Here is a 27,089-nt window from a genome sequence, read left to right on the forward strand (position 1 = left end):
TGAGAATCGTTACCTTTGGTACACGTAAACTAGTCAATTTTGGGAAATCGTTATATATGCGCCTCGTTAGAATAATGGCTTTTACAGTACAACTCATTGACTGGTACATGTACGGCTAGCACTATTAGTCATGTCATGCACCCCCTGCGTGCCTGGTCGCAAGCTTTCGGTTGACTGCGGGTAGCAGCATGGATGGAAAAACCGCTCCCAGACAGGACTTTAACCGGGTACCTCTTGTTTCACTACTGTACAAGCAGAAATATTCGTCTGGAATTTAATTTCGTCTTTTTCGTCCACGGAGCTTTGGGACTAAATTAAATGACGGGCGAATGTCGATTTGTCCAGCGTTGCAATACACTGTTATAGTCAATGGACTAAATTTTCAACCGGACGAAATCCCTTTCTTAGGAGTTGGACGAAATTATTGACCGACGAAATTGTCTGCCTGTACAGTATCTTGATCTTAGACCAGCCTACAACTGTACTAGGCCTGCCCGGTTATCAGGGAAGCACTGCCACGCGAGAACCAGCTCAAACTGGAGTACATACATGTACATGTACAACAGGAATCATATCAACATCTTCAACAGCGCAAGACACTTGGCAGCAGAAATGTGATGACGCCAAGAGGTACTGTATGGTCTTGTGATAGGAATATTACAGTAACCGGTGGTGTACACAATGTGTTATCACCTCCCCCAAGCTAGACCGATCCCTGATTCTTGGCGAGCTTCAAGAGAGCATGCACACACGGATATCATGCATCGAGATCAATTGTCAAGCGGTCTTGTGTGCCCAGACTGCACACAGCTGCACTTCATAAGACCAGTCCAGGGTGGCGCCCAGCTCCGCTTCAGGTGGCAGCAGGATGGGAATGCCGACGGTCTGCAGCGTGTACCTCTTTGGAGATTGCATGGACTCGGCCCGGTCATCAGCAGCATCAGCATTGCTCACAGAACTAACCACAGTGCTAGCAGGTGGAAGAGTCATGACAGCTGACTGTGTCATGGACAGCAGAGTGTTCGGGTAGGCCACGCACAGCTGCTGGGCATTCTCCGGCCAGTCGCTGCTCGAGGCAATCACATTGATGGCCAGCTCAGCCAGTCCGACTTGGTTTGGCGCAGCTCGGTGACCGATCAGCTGAGCCAGCGTTTTAAGCGCGCAGCTGGTGTAGACCTGATGCCCGCATCCCGTGGGGCCAGACCAGTGGCAGGGACTCGACGGATTACCCACCAGCTCCAGTCGTCCGTCGCCGTGCATGCGCACATCAACCTGCACACACCACTTGCTGCACGGCTTTGCACTGCCCGCCATATCCAGCACTATGCCTCTCAGCTGCTGCAGTTCCACTGCTAACGTGTCACATCGACTGCAGTCCGCGGCAGAGGTGGCAGCAGAACCGGCGACAGGCACCGGGGTCATCTGTAGCTTGTGTAGATTGTGTCGGTTTGTAGACACCTCGCCGTGCAGCCTGGTGCAATGGCCTGAGACATCGCCGAGTTGAGAGCTTAGTGCAGTGATGTTGGACTGGACAGTGGCCAAGCCATCACTCAGCTCTTGTATCGCATCGGGCGGTGCACTCCTTCTGGCTGAACTTGGCCGACTAGACACTTTCACAGCACCCCCACCACCACTAGCATGCGCAGCAGCTAGCCGTTCCACTTGTGCTTGAAGCTGCGTCTGGCCTTGCCGCAGCTGATGAAAGCCGTCCAGAAGAAGACGCTGGTGAGTGGCGGACGATCTCGTGAGATGCGCCTCCAGAAACCGCCGCTGTGGCTGCAAACAACAGCGGCACATTAGACAGAGGATGGCGTATTTAGGTAGGGCAAGGACGCTAGACACGGTAGCCATGGAGACAGTCTAGGGATGCAGGCATGCACACATGCAGGCAAGGAGTCTATGGCTCACAAAGAGGAACTTGAGCAAGCAAGCTGCCGTCTTCAGTCGCATGCAGACAAAACCATGGCGTCGAATGAGCTGGCATTTATGCAACTGGTGTGAGTGTGCACAGAGGCACCACCATGGGCAACATGCATAGGGGAGCCACCATGGGCAACATGCATAGGGGAACGGTCCGAACCACCACGGGCAACATGCATAAAGGAACTACTATGGGCAACATGCATAGAGGAAAGGTCCGGACCACCACGGGCAACATGCATAGAGGAATCACCATGGGCAACATGCATAGAGGAACCACCATGGGCAGCATGCATAGAGGAACCACCATGGGCAGCATGTTTGGCATTCGCAGGAAACAGGCTGTACCTGCACATGACGCACAGCTTTACAGTTACACAACACTAACGTCTTATTGTACAAAAAAACCCGAATACAATCAGGGCCAGCCAGGGCAGCTCGGAAGAGTACTCTAGGCACATGACTCATGAGTGCAGAGCAGTGCACGGAAATACAGGAGAAGGTAACTAGCTGTTTTGCTGAAACTTTAAAAAAAGTGTATGCACTAGGCTATCATCTGACAGCAAAACAAATATAAAGTCGACAACGGGCAGGCCTGGCTTGGTTGAGTGCTAAGTAATGTGATAGGTTGGATACACTAGTAGTAGTACATTTAGTAGGTAACTTTTGTTTCAAGCCAATACTACAAGAAAAGTACTTTTATGGAGCCAAGGATCACCACTAAGTTAGTTAATGACCCTGATGTACAATCTGAACTCCAGCTTGAGATGACTAAGGCTCTTCCAACTGGTATATGAAACACTCGCGGACCTCAGCCTTGATGGCGCGAGGAAATCGAAGAGAATGAGTTTGCCAGGACCGATATAGAAGCTTAAGATATACCCAATTAGTTCGAGCTTTATGACTCTATGAGTCAGCAGCGGACATAATAATGCCTGCTACCGGTATTTGACACGGCGTTTTGGTTTCTTTTAACTAGAGGGTCTATGTACGAGCAGTAAAAAACGAAGATATTGGTCTCTTCTATCATATGAGCGAAGGTGCTTAAAAAGTTACTGTAGAAGAAGAAAACAGTGCGTACCTTGGCAGGACAGCCACCATTGCCGATGCCCTTGAATACGCATTGCACAGGAGCCAGGGGGCAACTTCCATTATCGCCAGTGTGTGCCGCAATCTATAGAGAAATTGAATGAATAAAAGATGCACTAAACACTCAACACTCAAACACTTTAACACTCAAGAATAGCTTCACAACCAAACCTTCACTGAAGTTTAGCAGCTGCCAGTTGCCATCGTGGGAGCAGCCATGCAGCCAAAATTCAACGAAGGAGCAATGTGAAATACCGTAAAATTCCGTTAATAAGCCCTGGGCGTATACTTTGCAGAGCGTCAAAAACAGGGCGTATATTAGGGCATGGGCTTATTTTAGGGCATGGGCGTTATTTCGGACGCAATCTGCAGAAGATCAATCTATGAGCAACCCACTAGTTTCAGTGAACCACCATTTACACTGAGCGCGGTACAAGTACAAACCACAGCTGGAAATTTGGTCGTAACCAAGAGTGTAGCGATAAATTACAGATTTGATAGGTAAACCACTTGCTATGGTAAGTACAAGGCACAACAGGTACGCTCGCGTGCTGGTCATTTTGAGTCCACTTTACGCCCTGGGCTTATTTCGGGCATGGGCGCTAAAACGGACTTGAAGTGTACACCGCCTAAAACTGGGCTTATTATCGGACATGGGCGTTATTTAGGGTGGGCTTATTTACGGAATTTTACGGTAGCGTAGTAGTGTGATACTAAGTGTGTATTGTGTACAACTTGGGAGTCATGTTGCAGGCCCGACGGAACCGGTCCGGGTGGTCAGGCCATGGCCGGACTAACTTTTTGGCCATCAGCGTGTGTTTACTGCTGAGGAGGTCATGTGCCTACCCTCCATATCATATACAAAGTATAATATTATGCTAGGTAGGCAAGGTAGGCAAGGTATGGCCAGATCAATCAAAAACTGCTTCCGCCGGTCCTATGTTGCTGGTGGGATGAGGTCAGCCAGAGAGCGCATGTGGTGGCGGTGGAATTTCTTGATTAAATGTTTTAGTGTTGAATGTCACATCCTCTTTGCTTTCGCGTGGGCTTTTTCATGGCCGGGTTTTGATACTGTGCGTGCGCAGACTGTGCAGAGTGGAGAAGAGTGGTAGAGGAGATTGGCGGAAACGTCGTGAGAGTTTTTTTTCCTGTTGTCGACTTGGTCATGTTCTGAAACAAATTCAAACAATACACTCCGTCAAAGACACCAAAACTAAAGTTACTTGCCCTTTGTATTCAGCAGTACGCATGAACAAGCGAGCAGACTCAACTCACGGTAATGTGTAAGCCTTGATGGCATCCATACAGGACTGTACCATAACCGAACCAACAGAGCCTGGCAATACGCTCACTTTCAAGGAGGAATGCGCCACTATACTACTGTGTGACTTGCCACCACCAATCCACCAGTCACCGTTCTCCCACACACAAGCAGATGTGTTGAACACACAGTCAATCAGAAAGTCCAAATCTACAGGTGCTGGTCCAACAAGACAGCCGTGACCTCAATGTGGCTAGTTATGTAACTACTGGATACAGATCTAAATGATTCATGACTGACTCATCATGTAAGGATGTCGTCCACACCTGTACAACCGTGACGCATGTACCCCCCCCCCCCCCCCTCACCTCCTAGCTCCCTTGAGTTTCAGGCTGGCTGTGACCTGGTGACACGCTTTTTGTTGTAAACTGAGTGTGCGTAGATCTACGTGATGCTACTTGCACTGTCTGCATGCAGTGAGCACGTACTACATAGAGTACAGTGTTCTGCATAACCTACATTGTAGGCACAATGCAATGAAATGCAGAGCTGCCGGAACATAATGATACTGAATAACCTTTGCACCTACCTCGGCTTTATCTGCGAAGTTCTCTCCACAGCGAAAAGGGCAGTCCATCTCCGTTTCGTAATGGTGGATGCCAACTATACGTGGTTGCCTCCTGTAGCTACTTGGGCCAATTCAGGAAGTAGCAACAAACTTGCATGTCCAAAGGCTGTGGGCTGGGATTTTTTCTCTGGGTTGAGAAATGTTTTGCCTTTGGGCTTTGGAGTGAAAATCCACCACAACAAAGCGACTGTGTTGTTCCACATTGCGAAAGTAGACAGCAAGACACTGGACACGGTTTCGTCACATTCAAATGACAGGAGACGGAGTCGAGTGGCATTTGGACAGTTTTCGAAGCCTTCAAACAAGAGAAAGACAAGTCAATGGCCACACTGTACTTCTTTTGTGACTTCTGGGCTTTTATTTCTTGTGTGTTTGATTTGAAACTCGACCATGCATGCACTGTACACGCGGGTCCGGTGCACGTGCCTCGGCTGATTCTGGCACGTGCCCGGAAATTTTTGAAATGAAATTTTGTTGAAAGGACAAGAAAATGCAAACATGAATTGGTTACATGATGAACAGAATTCTAGAACGAAGAGCATTTTCAAATCACTGTCATTATTTTGAATGGCTGATTGATTTTCAGGGCCTCCTGATTTTGGCCACTGTGGTTGTGAAGTGTACAGGAGGAAGTTTTCGGAAGCTCTGATCTGATCTGAGATGGTGCAAGGTGTTCCAAATTCCACCTTGTTTTTCATCATAGTTTTGTGTGCTGCTGGGTGAATTGCAATGACTTATGGAAAGCGAACTAATACGGTATAAGTTGGAAGTCAGCTATGGATGGACCCCAGATAAATCGTAGTCCTGAAAGGGAGCACGCAGACTGTGTTGCCTGGGCAGAGTCTGCGATGAAGACAAACTCACGTATTCGCAAGCTGCTAGAATCCTTGGAGAGCCGTGGCTGTCCAATGCGCATTGGTGTGAACTTGCTGTGTGAGCGATGCGATCAGCCAGGACTGAATGGCGGATTTGATGCTGAGCGTGCTGAGGCCGTGGTGTGTGAGAATGCAGTGCGCAACGGACAGCAGGTGGAACGAGTACTGGCTCATGAGCTGGTACATGCGTACGACCACTGCCGAGCGCACGTCAACTGGTCGTATCTGCCACACTGGGCATGCAGCGAGGTGCGTGCGGCTGCCCTGAGTGGCGAGTGCAGCCTGACAGTGTCCAAGTTCATGCAGACGGCTGCCGGCATGATGCCATGGCGACTACACAAGGGAGGTGTTGACTGCGCCCGGCGACATGCTATCCGCAGTCTGCAGGCGCTGCGATCGGATCTGGAAATGGCCGAGATTGAAACGGCCGTCGACAGTGTTTTCGTGCCCTGCTATTTAGACTCAGAACCGTTTGACGTTATTCCACCGCTCACTCGACCCCTAGGGTGGAAGCCGCGCAAATAAGCAGCTGCAAAAGAATGTCGTATCCCACACTTGGCTGGTGCTGCTCAACCGTCCAGAATTAGGTGTGTTGAAATACCAGCGCAAATGCGTGGTCGCATTCAGTACATGTCACGTTAGATCAGGTAATTGTAATTGGAATGCCACTTGATCTGAGTTGTGCTGTTCTCCGTACCGCCGTACTATGACTAAAGGATCCTCGGATGAAGTTCATTTATTGTAGGTCATTGCCAGCTTCTAATGTACTTTTCTGGCCCATTAAATACACCCTGATCGAGACACAATCAAAAGTTGCCGCTTTTATTACAGATTTAGACCTAATCTCTTCTCAAAACTTTGAGTGAATTCTTCAATCTTTTCCTTTAGACTTTTCGTGTTGGCAGGTACCAACACGAATCAAAATTAGAAACTTTCTGTATTTTCTAGGGTGCTTTCTTCCAGGCTATTTTTTGGAAATTTTAGGAACACGTCCGGTGTACCAATATATTATTGTTTTTTTTCTTCTGTGACTTGTGTGCGTGAGAATTGATCAACGGAGGCAGTTCCCAGTTCTTTTTATTGTCTGCTCTGTCCCTGCGGGAATTTGCGGAAAAAACTCTCGAAAACTTGCGCAAGAAATTGCGGCAGAAAGTAACAAAAAATGCGACGAAAAGGGCGGAATGATGCAGAACTTGCCAGGAATTCGCGGAATTATTTGCAGAAAATTGCGGATTTGGGCCAAATCACGAAATTTGTTGCATCGTATATCTACTCGGGAGTCGTACTGTGCAAATAACCTACAGGATCATGGAAAGAACTGCGTGAAAAGTGCATAAAAATGTGAGATAGTGCAGAAATTAACAAAAAACGCGGGAAATCGCGGATTTTGCTGAAAATCGCGGGTTTGGGCCAAAATCGCGAAATTTGTTGCATCCGTGGAATCGCGATTTCCTGGAGGGACAGTCTGCTGATATTGAAGCTGATGAGTTGCATTGGATAAACTTGTTTCCATTCTGTCTGCATAATCTTGTGTGAACAGTGTCTACACGTGCACATGTGTGTGTGTGTCTGCCCGTCATCGCTCCTATTATTTGAGTCCTAATGTTCCGAACCTGCTCAACCCCCATGTGGTCCGCTTGGCCTGAATATGACAGTGTATCCAAGGTCCAAGGTGTGTGTGTGTGCGCGTGTGTGTGTCTGTCTGTCTGCCCGTCATCGCCCCTACTGTTCCGAACTTGGTCAACCCCCCCCCCCCCAACATAGCCAGAATATGGCAGCTTGTCCAAGGTGTGTGTGTGGTGGGAGAGGGTCGAGTTGCCATGATTTCTGCTGTAGCAACGCTATCATCACCTCGTACATGTACCCGAATATACTATGAGCAAGCTACACAAACACCAACAAAGTGGAACAAATCCTGCCAACCCCATGGCAACACACACACAGCACTAGCACAAGCCTGCCAGCTCACAGTGCACTGTCGGAAGCCGCTCTGTTCGAAACTCGTTAGCGACTGAAAATAGATATCCGAGTAGTGAAGACACATACCGGGTAAGCAGAGAGATCTGGCGGTGAATAAGATGTGCAGATTCACACAGTCTAACTAACACAAGTACTATTAAAAAATAAAAATAAAAAACCAAGCAGGCATGTGTTGTATGTGGTCTAGAACACGGACGAGAACAAAACACGGTGAATATCAGATCATCATGGGTGGACATAACAGTATGACATGAGATGTAGTACATGGCGTTCTCCTTTATCTGAGAACACTTTTTTCCCCTTTTTGCATGAGAAACTTTATATGGATAGACCAGCGCTGGCGGCTGAAGGAATATAATATCTCATGAGCTGACAACCAAAATAGCTGGAAAGTACCTGAAATATGTAGGTAATTATTGATGCATACCGGTATGTGTGGTGGTGTGGCGGTGTGGTGGTGGTGGTGGTGGTGGTGGTGGTGGTGGGGGGGAATAGCGGGGAGAGCTAGTGGCAAGTAAAATTTCTCAAATTGGCACTCAAGACGACATCAACGCACATAGTGTATTCCTATAATCATCTCAACCAAAGTCCAAAGAGCAGGTTTTGTTTAAAAAAGAAAAGATTCAGCAAATTCCTATTTGACCAGCACAGCACAAACAGACAAAGCAGTCACCGCATGTGCATGCCATTGGACATTATTTGGGGAGGACAGCGAGAAGTATGCTGGCCAACAAAGAGCAGGCGTTGCAAAGAGACAGAAAGACCAAAACATACATCGTCCTACGCAGCTACAGAAAGAAAACGGAAAGAAAACGCTCGCACCTTCCAGCGGTGTAAGCAGTGTCAGTTTCTCTAATTCAATGGAAGTTAGGACGTGAGTATCCTAAAGACTGTGGAATTGGTAGCACGTACCCTGGATCACTGTAGTCTGGACATGCCATGCCACCAGCAACCCTACACAGTGCATACACACTATGCAGTCGGTGTGAACACTGTCCAGCAGCTACTCAGATACAGACACACACAGACAGACACACACACGCACACATACACACACACCCACACGCGCACGCACACACACACACACATGCGCGCGCGCGCACGCACACACACACACATACACACACATCGAAGCAGCAAAGTCATCACGTACGATGAGAGGGTCCCGCTGTCGGCACGGACACCGAATTCAGCCTGTCCTGCAGGCGATTTAGGCGCTGCACGTGCGCTCTAAAGGCGGCATCACTCTGACTAGATTCAACTTCACTCGCGGCATCCGGAATGAACGGAGGCACAGTGGACTCGGGCACCTTCGCCGAGGATGCAGACTTTGCACTGGAGCGATGCCGTGATGATGTGTGCCGGTGATTATGACGTGGCTTTGCTAACGAAGATGTCGTCGCCTCAGCATTCACTTCTCTGGCGAGAAGACGGTCGGTGCTGCGAATTACCTGTGCCGGCAGAGGTCGTGGCACCGGAGGTGAGCGGACAAAGTGCTTCATTCGAAACACAGCAACTGCACAACGCGCCACCACAACAAACCGACTGACCTTCTTCGCCTTCTTCGGCACAGCAGACTTGTGACGGCGCGGTCGTACTCTAGGCAGAGCAACACCCACCTGTTGAAGAACGACATCCTCACAGTCAGCAAAACCGCCCAACAACGTCAGAAGGTACTGCTTCTGGAAAGACAACTCTCGCCGGAATCGCTCTGCACGGGCGTAGTTCCTGGAAAGATCAACATCCGCTGAGCGCGACACTGACTTGAGGTCGGCAAGCTGTCGTAAGAGAGATGTCCGCTCTTTCTGCCACACGGCCTGCTCGGCAGAGCTGCGCTGATCGCCGACCTGTGTGGTGGCGCGCAGCTGCTGGTAGTCGCGACGCAAGCGCCTTTCCTTCTCCTGTACCTGGTTGAGCTCGTCCTGAAGACGACCTCGCTCCTGACTCAGACGTTCAGCTAGCTGTGACATGTCGGTGTGCTGGCGTTCCAGACGAGGCACAGTGACCCTACACTGGAAGCACTCGCTCGTCTCAGTTGCCGGCGGCAGTGGCTGGCTTGCGGTACGTGCTGCGAGAGCATCGCTAGCGGTCTTGAGCTGGCGCCGCAAGCTGGCAAGCTGCGTCTCCAGTCGTTCCTTGTCGTGCTGCAGCGACGCATAGGATGCCGAATGCAGCTGCTCGTTGGTACGCAGCTCTGCGACCGTCCTCTGCTCAATATCCAGGTGGGCAGTGAGCTGCTTGACTTGAGCCTGTACTGCCTGCAAGGCTGACTGTAACTGCTGCTGAGCCTGTTCATGTCCCGCGGTGTCTCCCTGCCGCCGCTCAGCATCACGTAAGCGTTTCTCCAGTGACTGGCATTTGGCAGCTCTCTCGCTCAAGTCAGCGTGAATTTGATCAATCAGGCGCTGCTGCTCCGATGCCTGAGTACCAAGACGAGAGCATTGTTCCTTCAGCTGCAGTATGGTTTCATTGGCATGCAGTGCTGTGGACTGCTCGCTGCGGAGCTGTGCCTGCAGGTCACGCTGCCGCTGCTCCGAAGACTGCAGCTGCTCGGACAAACGCCGCAGCTCTTCCTGCTCTGCACCATGCTGCCGTTGCGTAGTAACCGACGAACGCCTGCGTTCTTCTTGCAGCAGGCGGCGCAGTTCCGTCGCTCCAGCTGCTTCCTGCGCCAAGAGTTGCTCACCACGCTCACGCTCTGCCGATACTGCCAACTCAATTTTCTGACTGAACAGAGAGACTTCATCTTGAAGACGTGCCACGTGGCCTTCCAGGGTGGACTCGCGTTCGTTGTACTTTGCTCGTAGGTCCTCGATGTGCACAGCCTGTTCCTGAAGAGCGGCTTTCAGAGCGGCCTCACCGGCACCATGAGAGCTAGCCGTCCGGTTAGCCTCTTCCCGCACCGTGTCCAGGGTACGGTGGAGGTCAGCAACGCGCTGCTGTTCGGTGCGCAACTGTAGTGCAGCCTGAGCGTTGGAACGTGTCAAGACTGCAAGTTGCTCGTCAAGATCTCGACACCGTGCCTGAGACGCGAGAAGCTCAGACTGCTGCGACTGCACGCGGGCCTGTGAATCCTCGCTGGCCTGTTTTTCATCTGCCAGCCTGGACTGAGAAAGAGCAGCCTGCTGCAGAGCACTGGCTAGTTGTGCCTGAAGCTGTTCAATGCTGCTCAGATCCATACTGTGGTGATGCTGTTGAGCGCTGGCTAGCTTGGCCTGCAGCTCAGCTGCGTGCTGCTGTGATTCCTGCCTCAACGTGTCCAGCGATGCTTGCAACTGCTTGATTTCGGCATGAAGCAGCAGTCGCTCGCTCTCCCACATGCTCTGCTGCTTGAGCCAGGCATCAGATGGCGTCCTGCTGGTGTGCGACGAGAGAAGATCGCGCTGCTGAGCAAACAGCTGCTGCAGCGTGGAAATGATGTCGTTACGCAACGAGTCACCGTCCCCACTATCCCCACCATTGCTGCTGGATCGTGCCAGCAGCTGCTGTAGGGTATTCACGGTCGTCTGCAGCGAGTCACGTTCTCTACGCAGTTGCTCAGAGACAGATGGCGCCTCGCACTGGAGATGCTGCAAGCCCTCGCTCAGTGAAAGAACAGCTTGTGCACTAGCGCGCAGTTGGTTGGCGACTCCTTGAATAGATACAGCCGGCGCTGCGACTGGCCGAGAGTCCGTGAACGATTCCTCTGCAACAGCTCTGGTCAGCAAATCATGAATGTCGTCGGGTAAGGTGCTGTCGGAGTCGCTCGGCTCTGCACTGGCAGACGTAGTGGCTCGGGCAACCTTCTCGATCTCCAGGGCATGCTGCGCGACTAGTTGGTTGATGATATCGAGGTGGCCATCCTTCAAAGACTCCAGCTGAGTTTGATGCTCTGTTTGGACAGTCTCCAGAGTAGTATTCAGCTGCTGTTGATATTGCTGATGCAGACGTGTGCGCAGTGTCTCAACCTCAGACGAGTATTTGTGCTGCAGGTCTTCCTCCAGAAGCTGGATGTCACTCTCATTGGAGTTTGCAGTTTGCGCTAGGCGATCTTCAGACTTGGCAAGCTCCCCTTGCTTCCTGGCCAGCTGCTGCTCAAGCTGAGAAATCCTGTCGTTGGAGACGCCAATGCTCTCCGTAAGGATATTTCTCTCCTGATCATCGGCTGTGATGCGAGTCTCCAGCTCCTGGCGCAGTGAGGCAAGCTGGGACTCTAGCTGCTTGCCGTGCGCAATCAGCTGATCTCTCTTGTCTGCCACAACGGCACGCACCTGCGCTACTGCAGTGACCAGGTTCAAGTTGTTACTCAGCGCAGTGCTGTACTCACCGGCCCAGTCCTGCAAAGACAACATGATCGATTCCCTCAGGCTCCGCGCAGCCGCCGCAGCATGCACACCGCCAATAGACGACGAGGCAAGCTCCTGCTGAGTGCTTTCCCCGCTGCTGAGATCGGATATGTTAGACAGCGAGTCGCTGACCGAGTCGTCTTGTACCCTGCTGGGCACACCCGCCAAGACGCCATCTGCAGCAGCCTGCTGATAAGCACTCAGTTGGGAGCTCAGGCCATCCAGTTCACGCTGTAAGTCATCCAGTTCACGCTGTAAGTCCGCGTTGGCCTGCTGTGCCCTACTCTTCTCTGACACTACAGAGTCTAGTTGCTCGGCGAGTGACGAAACCTGACGGTTGCTGACCAACATCTGGCTCTGTAACTGCTCTTGCTGCTCCTGGCTAGCTGCATGAACGCCTTCAATTTCTTGCAGCTTCACCTCGACCACCTCCAGTTCTTGCAAACGCTGCAGGTGCTCGTCGAGTTTCTGCCGCAGCTCATCATTCTCCGACGACACGGACAACAGGCGTTCCCTCCACAATGCAGCCGTGGCTACATCTTGCGACATGCTGGCTACTTTGCTGGCCAGCTCTGCATTCTCCTTGTCCACTGACTGCAGTCGCTCCTGCAAACACGCAATCTCATTGCCCAGCTGCTCGCGCTCCTGCGACAACTGTTCGTTGGCTTCATAGGATATCTGGTGCTGTGCTTCTAAGCTGTCCCGGCTCTGCACCAGATCAGTGTGCCTCTGCCGCAGAGCTTCTTTCTCTGCTGCCACACTCTTAAGCTGGCCACGAGCTGCAGCCAGCTCTTCGCCCATGGATTTCACTGTCAATGCGTGCTGCTCTTGCAGGTCTGTCACAGCGCGGTCGCATTCCGCGCGACATGACATCGCTGAGCTGACGGCGGCTTCGAGGCGCTCTTCCAGTTCCCTGCGTTGAGTGGATAGCCGGCGGATGTAGTCATCCTGCTGAGTGGCTTTCTGCTCGATTGCTCGCTGCATGCTCCAGTGTTCAGCATGCACGGCCAGGACTTGTTGCAGAGACTTCAGTAGCTCATCGCCGATGTGCTGCAGCAACGTTTCGGATCCCTCGTCCAGCGTCGGACCTTCAAATACACTCTCGTTGAAATCCTGGCTGAGATCGGCACTCGCATCAAACAATGGAGCCGTCGAGTCCTGTGCTGGCAGCCAAAGTTGCTGCACAGCCTGCTCCAGAGCAGGGCCGATTTGTGAAGATGATGCTGGCTCGGCAAGCTCAAAGCTGAAGTTCAGCCGTGACGGTGGCAGATCACTGAAGCTAAGCGGCAATACCGACTGGTCGGCCATCAGAGTGCGCGATAGCAGCTCCTCTACGTTGTCGTCTTCGTCGTCGTGAGATCCAGAGCCCACGCTGCTTGCGGCGTGCGGTGACCGAGCATCGGCGAGTGGAGACTGACGCGCAGCAGTACTGTCCACACTGACTAGACTGGCAGGACCCGTAGTAGCGCTAGCACCATCTAGAGGCCTGTAATACGTAGGATCATTGACAGAGCCGGTGCTAGTGCTGGAGGTGACACCGCCGCCAAGACCGCTGTCCACGGTTGTTGAGATACTGCGCAGCGTGGCATGACTGGACGATGACGATACAGTCGTGTATCTATCAAACGGTACAGCAGGACCACTACCACCACTGCCTGCACCACCTGATACCAATGTTGATGACATCAGCGGGGCAGCACTGACAAGAGAGTCCCTGGCTACACGCTGGGCATCGGCAAAACTCTCGCCCAGCGACACCACGGCCTGCACCCCGCTTACCGGACGGCTGACCACAGCAGATTGCTGCGTGGTTCGATGATGCTGGTGTGCCTGGGTTGTCTGTTGTGCCTGGGTTGTCTGCTGCTGACCTTCAGGAGGCTCTCTAGCAGAAAACCGCTGTAAGCGACGGCGGTGAGAAGACAGGAGATCGTTGGACTTTCCAACTGACTTAGCCAGTGTAGAGAGAATGGCCATGAGCTGTTGGTTAGCAGCAGTTAGGCTTGTCACTTGCTTGTCCAGGCGCCGCTTGTCACTCTCCACCATACGCAGCAAGTTGCTCACCTCCTCAATCTCGTTGTTGCGGCGACTGTCGCGGTCATCATCCGTTTCTTGGAATGTCCTGAGACCGTCCTTGAGGGAGGTAATCTGCTGCTCGAGGCCAGAGATACGGGACGACTGCTCATCACAGCTTTGTTGCAATGCTGTACATGAGTTCCTGGCATCCTCTCGCTCAATCAAAGCTGTCTTGCACGAGTTTTGCCACTTTTCCGCTTCGGCAATGGCTGTGGCAAGGTGGCTCGTGACGAACTTTTGATGCACGGCCTGCGCCTCTTGAAGTTGCTGCTGCATAGATGTGAGCTGCTGCTCAAGTGTTGCTCTTACTGACTCTGCACCAGCTAACTGCTGTTTGAGGGGCACAGACACTTCCTCTTCAGTTTGCCGTACAGTCGCTGCTATCGCTTCAGACTTATCTTCGACTAGCTGCTTGCGGACGCTATCCAAGTGCTGCTGATGGCGTGAGTCTAGATCGGCTACCAGTTGGGAGACGGCAAGCTTGTGCTCGGATCTCAATGTGCTCAGAGCAGCATCAGACTGCTGGGTCTTCTCCTGCAGCGTATCTGCCAGTTCATTGCACTGGGTCCTAGAGGTGGCGAGCTCGTGCTGCAGGCGGCTGACAGCTTGTTCCAGCTGCGCCTGTGCATCGGCTGCAGCCGCGAGCCTCCCCTCGTACTCATCGCGCTGCTCGGCCACGGTCTGATTGAGCCTGCTCAGAATCTGCTCGTAGTCTGCTTTCTGAGTGGCAAGGCTCTCCGTGGCCGTCTTGCCCAGTGCGTCGGCAACCTTTGTGTTCTGCTCATCGACGGCAAGCTGGAGTTTATCCTGCCACTGCTGATTGCACGCGTCTATTTCATGGCCAAGCTGCGACCGGTGGCTCTCCTCTAGCTGCTGAGTCATCTCCTCAAACTTCTGCATGTACTCGGCGATCAGCGTGCCCCGCTGCTGATCCAAGGCATTCTCCAGCTCCTGGTTCTGCTGCTCCACCAGCTCAGTGACCTGCTGTTCGAATTGGCCAATCTGTGCTGCAAGACGTGCAAGCTGTGCACGATCGGTGGTCATCTTTGTGTGCCACTCAATCAGTTGCTGCACATACGCATGACCACCGGTGGTAACCTCCAGGGGTTCGCCAGCATTCAGTCTGTTCATGGTGTTGACAACTTCCTCGTCGTGTTCTTCCAATGATTGCTGGTGCTCTGTTGCCATGTTACTCTTCCAAAGCAATAGCTCCTCGGTGAGATTGTGCCACTCTCCATCATCGTTTGGTGAACCAGTCTTCACATGCTGCACGCATTCAATGGCTTGCTGCTGTAACAGGCCACGGAGCCGAGTTTCCTGCTCCATCGACAGCTGCTCGTTCTCAGCAGTCATCGCTTGAAGCCTCTCGGCAAAATCAGCCTTCACAATCTCCAGCTGGGCATCACTCTCCGAGGCAACTGTCCTCGTCACGTCCTCAATATCAACTGCATGCTTCTGTTCAAGTTCGGTGCGTAGCTCATCCAAAGCTTCGCTCAGCTGCTCCTCTAACTCGCTCTGCTTCACTGCTGCAACTTGTGACTTCACATTAGCAATGGACGTGTCGTGCTTCTCCTGGAGACTCGACATTAGCTGCTGTACCTGCTCATCGTACTGTCGCTTCATCTCAGCCTCTGTTTGCTCTGCTGTTTGCTCTGCCGTTTCCAGGCGGACATTCTGGAGCTCAGCGGCATGCTGCTCTTCAAGGCCTGACCGCAGCTCAGCTATTTCCAGCTCATGCCGGCGCTGAAGTCTACCTGTGGAGTCGTCATGACGTGCACTCACTTCATGATCAAAGCTTTTCTGTAACTGTTCCACCGTAGACGTAAGAGATGTCAGCTCAGAGTTCTTGCCTTCAAGTGCTAGCTCCGACACTTGTAGAGAGTGCTCAAGCTGCTTGCATACAGCCTGTTGCTCTTTCAGGGCCGTATCTAGATTGTTTATGGTCTGCTCCAGACGTTGCTGCTCGCCATGGAAGGAAGAGCGTGCCTCGTCAAGCTCTGCACCGTGTTGCTCAGCCAACCTCGACATGTCTTGCTGATTCTGTGCCTTGACTTGCAACATGGCACGCTGCTGCAGCGCGAGCTCTTTCTCCGTCTCCAGCAGTGCACGCTGGTCATCCAACAGGGCGGATGCATCATGGTTTTCATGCTGCGCATCCAGTTCTCGCGTCAGCTCCTCGATCTCCTTGCTATAAAGCAGCTCCTTCTGACTAACAGCGGCTAGCAGTTCGGTTCTGGTGGCCTCTAGCTCGTCGGTCGATCGCTGCTTGAGGGCATGCAGCTCGCGGGCATATTCCTCCTGCAGCTCCTGATTGTTCTTCGCCAGATTGGCTGCATGTTCCCTGGAAAGATCCTCCTCTAAAGTACTCACTGCCACAGCATGCTGCTGTTCCAGGTCAGCACGAAGAGCAGCCAGGGTGTTGTCTGTAGTCTGTTGTAGAGTCTGGCGCTCGGCTTCAAAACCGCTTTGCAATTCTCTCAGCTCGCTATCGTGCTGCTCAGCTAGAGTCTTCTTGTGTGCTTCGTGGTCCTGTTCGAGTTTACGCCAGTCGTTTCGGAGCTGCCCGTTTTCCTCCTGTGCTACCCGTAGAGCGTCTTCAGCAGCAGTTACTTGCTGCGTGTGCCTTGCTTGGAGCTCTGCGGTGCGTTCAGCGTGGGATGCTTCCAGTTGTTGAACCATGTCCTTGTGCTCGGTGTGTAGTTGTGATAAGGCACGGCGCTGGTCATCTTGCAGCGTACTCAGCCGGTCGGCATGCTGCTCTGTAAGGCTGGCCATCTCCTGGCGATGGTCGGCCAGTGCCAGCTGCAAGGACTCATCGCACTCGCGTCGCACGCGCTCCACCTCAGCCATCTCCTGATCCTGCAGTATGCTGACGACGCCCTGCTCGTTGTTGAGCCTCGCCTGCAGCTCGTGCATCTGATGCGTGACTTGCGCGAGGGCAGTACGGTGCTGCTGTTCGGTTGCTGTCTGCACGGCCTCACCTTGCTCGAGGGCACGCTGCAGCTCCTGTTGGAGATGTTGCTCGGTGGCACGGTGTGCCTCGGCGCGTCGATGCAGCTCCTGCTGCGCTAGGTCAAAGCATGCGGCATGATCTTCCAGCTGATCAGCGGCCACAGTGCTTCCGCTGATCTGCTGCATGATGCTGGACAGGGCGGCTCGCATTCCGGACGCCGTTTCGTTGGCGTGTTTGACACGTGCGGCGAGCACCGACGTCTGTTCCTCCGTTGTCGTCGACTCAGCACCGTCATCCAGGCCCATCTCACGGCTCACGGCCGCAATTGCACGTGTCTTAGCGTCCAGTGAGCTCTCGAGACTGGCCAGCTGTTCTGATAGTTCCTGCACACGATCCCGTTCTGCCTGCAGAGTGTCCTGGTGCTGATTATCAACAGCCTGTAGCTGATTACCCAATGTAGATCTTGCATTGTTCAAGTCGAACTCGGCTTGTTGACGGAAAGTGGCCATTGCTTGGTCATGCGCTTGCTGGACATGTTCCAATTCCGTGGCATGCTCACTGTCCCGTTCTGCAACGCACCGCTGAAGGGTTTGCTCGTGCGACGCAGTGAGCGATGCCAGCGCGCTCTCTTCCTGCGCTTCAAGACGACTCAGCTCCAACCGATGCTCATCGGTCAGTGCAGTCAGTTGCGACCGGACGCTACCGAGCTCATTGCTGAGCGCAGCCTCCTGCTGCTTTGCTTGGCGTAACGCTGCACTTGCCTGTGAGCAGTCCTGCTCCAGCTGCTGCAGTGCCTGTTGCTGGATGGTCAGTTGCGACTCGCTGTGAGCATGTTTCTGCTGAAGCTCGGTCACAATAGCTTCTTGCTGCTGGCAAGCATCCTTCACTGCAGCCAGTTCCGTGCTCAAACTCGTCTTGTCACCATTAGCCTGAGACAGCTGCGATGTTAGCTGCTCAATGCTCTGCTCCATCTGCTGCTTGCTATCTTCAGCAGCCAGGACTTGTTGCGTGCAGGTGCGTTGCAGTTCACGCGATGCTTCCTCGGACGTCGCAATGGACTGGTGGAGAGTATCATTCTCTTTATCAAGCTCGGCATTTCTCTCCATGAGGTGCTGCACCTCCGTGTCATTCCTGGAGCTGGAAAGCATCTTGGTGGAAAGCTCATCCAGAAGCTGTTTCTTTTCCTCCAGGACTTGCTGTAGTTGATCCTGCGAGGCCTTGGATTGCTGCCGTAGAGTCTGCCACTCACTAGATTCCTCGCGAAGCTGAGCGACTACAGCTTCTAGGCTCTCATTTTCAGCGAGAACAGATGCGTGGCGCTGAGAAGCGGATTGCTCTGAGAGCGCAGCTGCGCGACATTGCTCCTTCAATTCATCCACTTGTGCCGCAAGGCTCTCGTTTTCGCCAGACAAAGCCGCCACGCGCTGATCATGAACGGTCTCCTGGGACTTGGCATGGTCAATCAGCTCCTGCAGGCTAGAGACCGTGCCGTGCAGCTGGTCTCTCTCCTGCTGCAGTGCATTGCGCTGCAGCTCTACGGCATCTCGGTCACTGTGAACGGCACTCAGCTGACGCGCATTCTCCTCTGCACTGCTCCTCTCCTGCTGCCGAGCACTGTCCAGCTGCCGCTGAAGATCTGCCAGCTGGTCGTTGTGTCCAGCCTCCAAAGATGCAATGCTCTGCTGCAGGCGACCCAGCTGTGACTCATACTCACGGGAGGCTTCACTCTCTTTCGCAGTTTGCGCCGACTCAGCAGCTTCCTCGAGCTGTTGGACCTGCGCTGCAAGCCGTGTATTCTGCTCCTTGACAAAGAGTAACTCGTGGCGTGCCGAGTCGCGGCTTGCTTGGCTTGACTCCTTTGCCTGTTTCAAACTGGTCATCGTCTCTTCCAGTTGAGTATTGTCTCTGCTTAGAACCACCAGCTGTTCCTTGGCATGGTGCAGTTCACTCTCCAGGCTTGACTGTCGCTGCTCGCTATCGCTGTGTAGAGAAGTAATTCTGGTCTCCACGTCGATGGCTACTCTGAGCGACTCTGCTTTGAGGGCGTCCAGGGAAGCCTGCAGTTGGTCTCGCTCCTGCTCGGCAGCAAGAGCCGCCGCCGCTAGTCTAGACTTTTCACTCACGAATTCGTCTCGGTCTTCACTGGCCGCAGCGTTGCTACTATGTAATTGCTTGATTTGAGTAGCAAACTCGTCTCTCTCCGCTTGCCATTGTCCCCGGAGCTGGCTCAGTTCTTCTTTGGCCGCCTCTGCCGACTCTGCGACAGCCGCGTGGACGGCGTTGTGTAGCTCAGTTTGATGGGTCTGTTCAGCAGCCACAGCACAGGACAACACAGGACAACACAGGACAGCACAGGACAACACAGGACAACACAGGACAGCACAGGACAACACAGGACAACACAGGACAGCACAGGACAACACAGGACAACACAGGACAGCACAGGACAACACAGGACAACACAGGACAACATAGGACAGCACAGGACAACACAGGACAACACAGGACAACACAGGACAGCAGAAACAATCGACATGGGCAAATACATGTAGAGTAAAACCTGTAATTAACAACCACCCCTTTGGGGCCAGAGAAAGCGGTCTTTAGTGGCAGGTGGTCCTTAGTTAGAGGTTTGCACCGCACAACCATAATAGGAATGTGAGACAGTCCGTGCCTGGCGAAGAGGTCTGTAGAACCAGGCTGGTCGCTAGCCACGGTGCTCTTTAGTTACAGGTTTTACTGTATCACAAGAAAACAAGAAATCCAACTGCACATCCTTTCTAGATTCGATTTCCAAGCACACGCCCTGAAAAGCTTCAATGAGCACATCAGAGTGCACTGCTGACAAGCCCTATCCTCAACACGCAACGTCCACAATAGTGAGTATCACATGAACAACATGCGTACACAGTATGTACCATGGATCATGTACGCAGTATGTACCATGGATCATGTACGCAGTATGTACCATGGATCATGTACGCAGTATGTACCATGGATCATGTACACAGTATGTACCATGGATCATGTACACAGTATGTACCATGGATCACGTACGCAGTATGTACCATGGATCATGTACACAGTATGTACCATGGATCATGTACACAGTATGTACCATGGATCATGTACACACATGTTGCAAGAGAAGCATGCAACTCCGCAAGTCCACGGGATGTACACCCACGGTTCTTCTCTTACAGCAACGATAGCGGACAAGACCCGAATGAAACAGAGCATGGCTTGCACCAGGTGACTGCCTGCGCGTGTGCCCCCCCCCCCAAACACACACACCGGCAATGTGTATGGGTACAGCGGATTATTACCTGGTGCAAGGCATCCAATTCAGCCTGATGTGCCTCGCTGTCGGTCTGCTGGCTCAGTCTTGCCCGCATGCATTCCTCGCGTAGCCGCTCGCACTCTTCGCCGGCAATCTGAAGCTTTAGTGTGACATCAGCTAACTCTGCCTGTACATCTGGCCCAGAGCCAGGTTGGTGTGATGCAACGGCAGCAGCATGGCTACTAGCATCACTATCAGTGTACTGGACATGACCGGCAGTGGCAAAGTCAGCATAGCTAGATGAGCGAGAACTGTCAATACTCTGCTTGGCCAGTATATCACTGGCTCTGGACAGGAGGTCACCATCTTCACACCCACTGCCAGCGCCCGCTCCCATCTCCTCGACGTTCTCCTCACCGAAATTCAGGATCTCGCTGTCGGCTGGAATGGGTGAGATGCTGTGTGACGTATTCAGCTGACTGTTGCCAAGATCACCCGATCCAGATGCACTCAGATCATGGCTTTCAGTGTTCTTCACGCCTCCACTAGCCGCGGACAAGATATTGTCCACTTCACCATCCTGACTAGCATTATGGGTCACACTGTCAACAGCGGACTGACTCAGCTCAGGCTCACCATGCCCGACCCTCGCCTGTGCAGTCGCTACGCTGCCGCTGTCCGTAGATTGATGATGCGATGCCTCGCTGCTAACATCACTGGCTGTTGCTGCTTCACTACCGCTCGCACCCGCAGACGCCGTGGCAGGCCTCTTCTTCTTTTTCTTGTCACGCTTCTCTCTAAATTTCTCTAGTCTCTGTTTACCGAGTTCCAACTTTCTGCTTCTCTCCGAGTCCGAATCCATGGCGCAATATCATGGTCCACTACTACACATAACTAATGATTCCAACATCGAGACCGTGTCATGAAGCGAGACATCGGTCGGGGAAGAGTCGTTCTACAATGAATATTGAGAAACAATTTTCTCTCCGTCATGCCACAAAAACTCCTGCAGAGAAAATCAAAATCAAATCTCCTTGCAACGCCGCGCCGGCCGGGCGTCACAAAATTGAAAAATTTGGCGCCATTTCCAGCCACACATGTACTACATGATTATTATGTAGCTAGCTAGCTGCATGATTTTCAATGATTCATCTGTACTGTCAAGAGTGCATTCATATCAGTGCCATTCACCTCCGGGGAGCTCCCCGCGTAACTGACACATAACATGACTTAGACGGTTCATGTTTATAATTATGATTGTATCAACCAGGTGTAATACTCCCTGGTTTCAATCAGGGAGTAGTACAATCTATATTGTACTACTCCCTGGTTTCCATCAACACCTACAAAAGTACAATGTCATTATGATTAGGGTAAGATACCTACCTCCAAGGCTCCAGCGGTTTATATGTTGACATTCATAGTCATACTGGACTAGTCTACAGTACAAGTAGTTGTGAACATGTGCGAGAGCACAACAAAGTAACTTAGTTTCTTTTACAGTATTCCCTTCAACAATCCAACTACAGCGTCAGCACATTTCTTTTTCGCCCCACATCACACAGATACATGCGCGCACATGCACGCGTGCACACACACACACACACACACACATCTCCCCAGCTCTTCACGCAGGCCACACTCGTACTCAGTCGCCGCAGACCATCATGAGAATAAGGAGTACTAACACAACAGTGGTGGCTAGACCGGTAGGACTTGACACACTCATGCAATCATGGCCTCCGCACTCAATTAATACCAACAAGCCACCGCCAAGTCCACTGTGACTGTCCTCTATCTGGAACGCAGGACCAAAGTCGCAATCCAATTGCCAGCAGTGGTTGCAAAACATAATGACATAATTATAATGGCTGCTGAAAAAGATGGGATACGTCAATTCAGAATGAGAAATGACCAAAACAGCTACCTGTATGTGAGTATGTACTGTAGACGGGCGCACAGACATTACTAATATCAGTAACTTAGAAATACAAACAGAAAAAAACAGCAACCGGCCGGCACTAGGATAGTATGTGTGTTTGTGTATGCTTTGCTCTAAATGCAGAGAGAAATAGCACAATAAGCAGAGAGAAATAGCACAATAAGCAGCTACAATTTTTGTTCTCTGTAATCTGTATGTCTAATTTCATGTGGGTTTGATGAGCCCAGCATCCTACAATCCTGGGACAAAGGAAAGATCATGAGAATGCACGGGATGGCGGGATAGCAAAAAAAACTACAACAGGGGAAAGGATAGGGAAAGTAGACAGGACTCCAGTGTTCTTTGTCAAGGAGAAGAGTAAGAAAAGGATAAGCACGCAAAAAAATTCGGAAATAATTCAATACGTGTGTGAGTAAGCACACAACATTGATAGGTGAACATTATTTCTCTGTTGTAAATAAGAAATCAGAAAATGGTAGAATGTTGGGAATTAAAAACGAATAGCTAACTGCATGAGCATGTAATTGAATATGCAAATGGAATAGAAACAGCCGCTTTTCATTCTAACGCATGTCTCATACATGCAACGCCAAGACGTTATAGTATCTCTGCACCAGTGCTGCTCGAGTTTGCCAGCGCGAGGTTGTGTACTTCACGTGCCGGACGCTATAATATGGACCAGCTCTATTGGAGAGTGGTCGTGAAAACTGCAGTGTGAGGTGCAGCACACGCAGTGGCCTGCCAGCGTGGGATATCGAGTTGTTGGCAAAAGAGAGACCGCTGAGAGCAGCATCTCGTGCACAGGATACAAAGGAGAGCACTATTGCACAGTGCGAGATCACCCGTTGTCTACTTGCCTACATTGTGTCACTACTCACGAGAACACAGTGATGACCTCACGACCGCCGCCGCGAACCAGAAGCACACGCTCTAGTCCTTCTGTCATCACCTCTACAAACTCCATGTCTGAGGGGGTGCAAGAGTCAAGGAAATTACACAATAGAAAGGTAAGGACATACTGCACGTATATGGACGCGACACAGACGTCTTGCAAGTTGTTTTAAAACTACACGCTAACAAAACAAATATCTCGATGACTACGGAGTACAGTGCCACGCAAGTGAATCCTGTAACATGAAGCAGGTAGCGTCGAGCACTGCAACAGCCCAGACCTGTGAGCACTGCAACAGCCCAGACCTGTGAGCACTGCAACAGCCCAGACCTGTGAGCACTGCAACAGCCCAGACCTGTGAGCACTGGGCTGTGCACTGCTGCCAAGTGCAAATGTTACGTTGCTCACGAGCAGAGACATTATTGAGTAGCAGTGTAGCTATAGTTGGAATTTCATATTGATTTACTTGTATTTTTTTACAACACATTCCTATGCCATCGCAGGCTCAAAAGCGGACTTTGCAGCTCAACCATGCCACTATAAAAGATTCACATTGACATGAATCCGCAACCCCAAGAAAAAGGCCCTGCAGAATACATGTCTCTAACTTAAACTCAAATGTATCTACGTGCTAGTCAAAAGGCAGTGCATGTAGACAAGTCAGAGAAGGATACAGCTCTCTTCACCACCGGTTCCAGCTTTGGGAGGTCCTGGCAAGTTGACAACAACCAGCTGAGCTTTGTGCGAGCGATGGACGACAATCTCATTCAGCTTGACGGCAGTGTTCATGCGACGGACATTGTCCAGACCCCTGTCCACATACACACACGCATACACAGAGTGAGGCAGTGCTAAATGAGTGCAGTGCAATACTAACAGTTAAAGAGCAAGGCAATCGCTCGAGTAGAAATTTCATTAAGTTGAGGTCTATTGCCTGTAGACCCCTTTTCAGGTCAATGTCTCAAGTGAGGCTGCTGTTAGGGGACAATGCAACATTCCATGCATTCCATGTAGAATGAACACATTCGTGGCATCGCCACCACCAGTACCACCAGTACCACCACCACCACCACTACGACCATGCATCAAACAAACATACAAACAGTTTCCATCTGAAGGGTCTGCATACTAAACAACAAAGAATGTGACTTTGCTGTTCTGCCGTTGCTGTTGGTGCAGTTGTCATGTATAAAGTATAACGGACACTTGTGTGACTACTAGCAACAGACTACTTATACCACCGTATTGGTTCCGACAGTGTTCACACAGCACAGCTGGACTTACGGCGCAGGCATTTGCAATGAGTCGGGGCGCGACTGGAACGACGGCAAGGAGAGCTGGCCACTGCTGGGCTGTCGTGTGGCCGGGTCCAACGCAGGACCGGGCTCATGGGATGCACCACGACCATGAGCGGAGTCGACAATGTGATTCACCTACGGGCAGCCAAACACCAGCAGTGATTGAAGGAGTGGGAGGTGAGAGAAATCAATACATAGGAGACAGTGAGAGCACAGAAAAGAGAGAAACACACCATCAAACATCTACTTTTTGTATAGAATCAGAAGGGAAAACCCTCTTTTCGCCCAGTTTTTACCAACTTGTTAGCACTTTTGGCCATTTTGCATACTTTGTGCTGCATTGGCATGTGGGATTTGACACCCTGAGCTAGCCAAAACCAGTTTTTCGAGAAAAATGCCACAGCTACCTGTTTTGCAGTACCCGCTCGCACACGTACATAAACAATAGAATCCAGGTTTATGTGCCGATGGTCTACTTCGAAAACCAGGCTTCTACAAACGAGACGGGCTTTTACTCAAGTGCTGAGGAATTTGTCGAAGAAAATACATGTACATGTAAATAGACAAATACTTACATCACGCTTCTGCTCTTTCCTGGACAGATTGAGGTCTTTGACCATGCGCTGTCGCTCTTCCATCACTAATGTCCGCTCGTACGTGTAGGCAGTGATATCACTGTCCAACTGAAATATTTTAAAAACCACATACACACAAACATACACGCACACGCGGACAAAACACGGAGCACGCATGTGAAGACACTCGTAAAGAAACACACACTCCCACATCCTTGGATAGATTTCGGAGCAACACTCGGCACTTTGCTCTGGAAATGGCAACTTTGGCAACCTGTCTATCTTCCTACATCTGGTGGGAGTTGGGCAGAGGTAGAACGTATTACGGCGTGTACACTCACCATCTCAACAACTTCAACCTCAGCTTCGATTCTCAATTGATAGAGGAAGCTCTCCAGGTCACGCCGCATCTGAAGACTGTTGTCCTCCATCTGTGCGACGGTGAAGATGCGTAGCTTGCAGGCTCGCCAGACCTTGTGCTGGCGCAGCAGGAATGGCAGCAGCATGAGCAGCCCGCCGTCGTGCACCACCCACCAGATGTCAATGTGGCCGGTGACGCGGTCAACATTGCTGGGGAAGTGATCGTGTCCCTTCATCACCAGCATGGCGTGGTGAGCTGCCGACACGACACGGATGATTTCTGCGCGCACATACAGAGCAGTGGACAAGCACAGACAGCAGCCAGCACAAAGCCTGATCAGTGGAGGAGAAACAACGATATCAGCTACAGTTGTTATAGAAACACAAATAACCACAACCAACGGACACCGGTTCGTTTTGACAGAAACGTTTTTCTCCAGAATTCATCAGCGACTACTTCTGGTAGATGATACGAGAGAAAGAAAGAAGCAGCTCATGGTAGCAGAAAATAGAACTACTACAGCCTACAGGTGACCAAAGCAGAGTAAGGCGAGAGCCAGCTACAGTGAAAAAAGAAGAAAAAAAAGAAAGAAAAGAAAAGACACTAGTACAACGGCAATGGGAGCAGATGGAACAGCAAGGCCAACTCACGGACAAACATCTTCCAGGTGCCCTTGGTCTTCCACGAGTTTGGCCATGAGAGCATCACAGTGTTGTGAGTCATACCACCCAGGCCACTGTTCTGGACTAGATAGGATAGGCCCTGCGTGATGTCAGGAGAGGAAATCACCTGACTGAACGCCTTCATCTTCTCCTCGCGGATTGCACGCTTCAATGACTGCACACGTCACACAAAATGAACAAAGCCAAAAAAAGAGACTCAAACAGCGTTTCTTGTCTGACACTCACGCGAGTCCGTTCAATGAAGAGTTTTTGAGACACATGCTGTACAAAACTGTCAAGCTCAAGATCGCACAACTTCGAGCTACAGTTACACGTCATCCAATTCCCTCCAGGCCTAAACTTCCAAAAGTGAACTGAGGTCACACATATACCACTTGAGATCATACATGTAACACAGGCAAACATTTAGCCTAACCAGTTTCGCAGCGGTGACTTCACCATAGCTCTCCACAAAGTTGCCCTCAATGACAGAGCTGACCAGTGACAGACCCTTTCCTGTAGATAAAGCAGCAGAGAGAAGGTGAACAGGATGACTTAGAAAGGATATAGACAGAGAGATAGAAAACCCAACCAGGCCACAAGCAAGTGTCAATGGGTGTTATGTGGCATTGCCTATTTTCGTGGAAGCACCACATACGTTACTGCGAAAAAACCAAAAAATGTTTAGACACAATTACAATAGGGCTTGAAAGTGCTACGTCACAGCATAGCAACAATTTCAAAAATTCAAAAACTGGATCCACTTGGATCCAGTTTTTGAATGGATCCAAGCACATTTCAAGCGGTCTTACCCACAGCATGGTGATGTAGCCAGTGAAACTGACTGATTTGGCTACTGGGGGCGGGGTTACAACTGGTGGCGAAATAAAAGTCACACCTGCATGCGACATGAGTGGGTTGCTATGCACCCACATACTTAGGCAATAGCAAAGTCACACAATAGTGGATCCAAAA

General features: G+C 51.3%; 3 protein-coding genes across 3 annotated transcripts; 1 reads left to right on the forward strand and 2 right to left on the reverse strand.

Moving 5' to 3' along the window:
- Positions 1 to 268: 268 nt before the first annotated feature.
- On the reverse strand, positions 269 to 5,237 carry LOC135817472 (uncharacterized). The gene is made up of 3 exons (XM_065330667.1): positions 4,860 to 5,237; positions 3,002 to 3,094; positions 269 to 1,776 (listed from the first exon to the last, which is right to left on the reverse strand). The coding sequence occupies exons 1-3, from the start codon at positions 4,905 to 4,907 to the stop codon at positions 778 to 780; spliced, it is 1,140 nt and encodes a 379-aa protein (XP_065186739.1). The 5' UTR covers positions 4,908 to 5,237; the 3' UTR covers positions 269 to 777.
- A 164-nt stretch (positions 5,238 to 5,401) lies between these two features.
- LOC135816600 (mitochondrial inner membrane protease ATP23 homolog) lies at positions 5,402 to 6,836 on the forward strand. Its single transcript, XM_065329779.1, has one exon. It carries the CDS (start codon positions 5,675 to 5,677, stop codon positions 6,296 to 6,298), a length of 624 nt encoding a protein of 207 aa, XP_065185851.1. The 5' UTR covers positions 5,402 to 5,674; the 3' UTR covers positions 6,299 to 6,836.
- Positions 6,837 to 8,228: 1,392 nt separating this feature from the next.
- On the reverse strand, positions 8,229 to 26,625 carry LOC135816780 (uncharacterized). The gene is made up of 9 exons (XM_065329881.1): positions 26,551 to 26,625; positions 26,103 to 26,289; positions 25,433 to 25,731; positions 25,092 to 25,199; positions 24,503 to 24,651; positions 23,893 to 24,029; positions 23,205 to 23,292; positions 20,431 to 21,223; positions 8,229 to 19,407 (listed from the first exon to the last, which is right to left on the reverse strand). Exons 2-9 carry the CDS (start codon positions 26,257 to 26,259, stop codon positions 8,899 to 8,901), a joined length of 12,240 nt encoding a protein of 4,079 aa, XP_065185953.1. The 5' UTR covers positions 26,260 to 26,289; positions 26,551 to 26,625; the 3' UTR covers positions 8,229 to 8,898.
- Between the last annotated feature and the right edge of the window lie 464 nt (positions 26,626 to 27,089).

Source organism: Sycon ciliatum, chromosome 5 (assembly GCF_964019385.1).
Source record: "Sycon ciliatum chromosome 5, ocSycCili1.1, whole genome shotgun sequence".
Classification (NCBI taxonomy): Eukaryota; Metazoa; Porifera; class Calcarea; order Leucosolenida; family Sycettidae; genus Sycon; species Sycon ciliatum.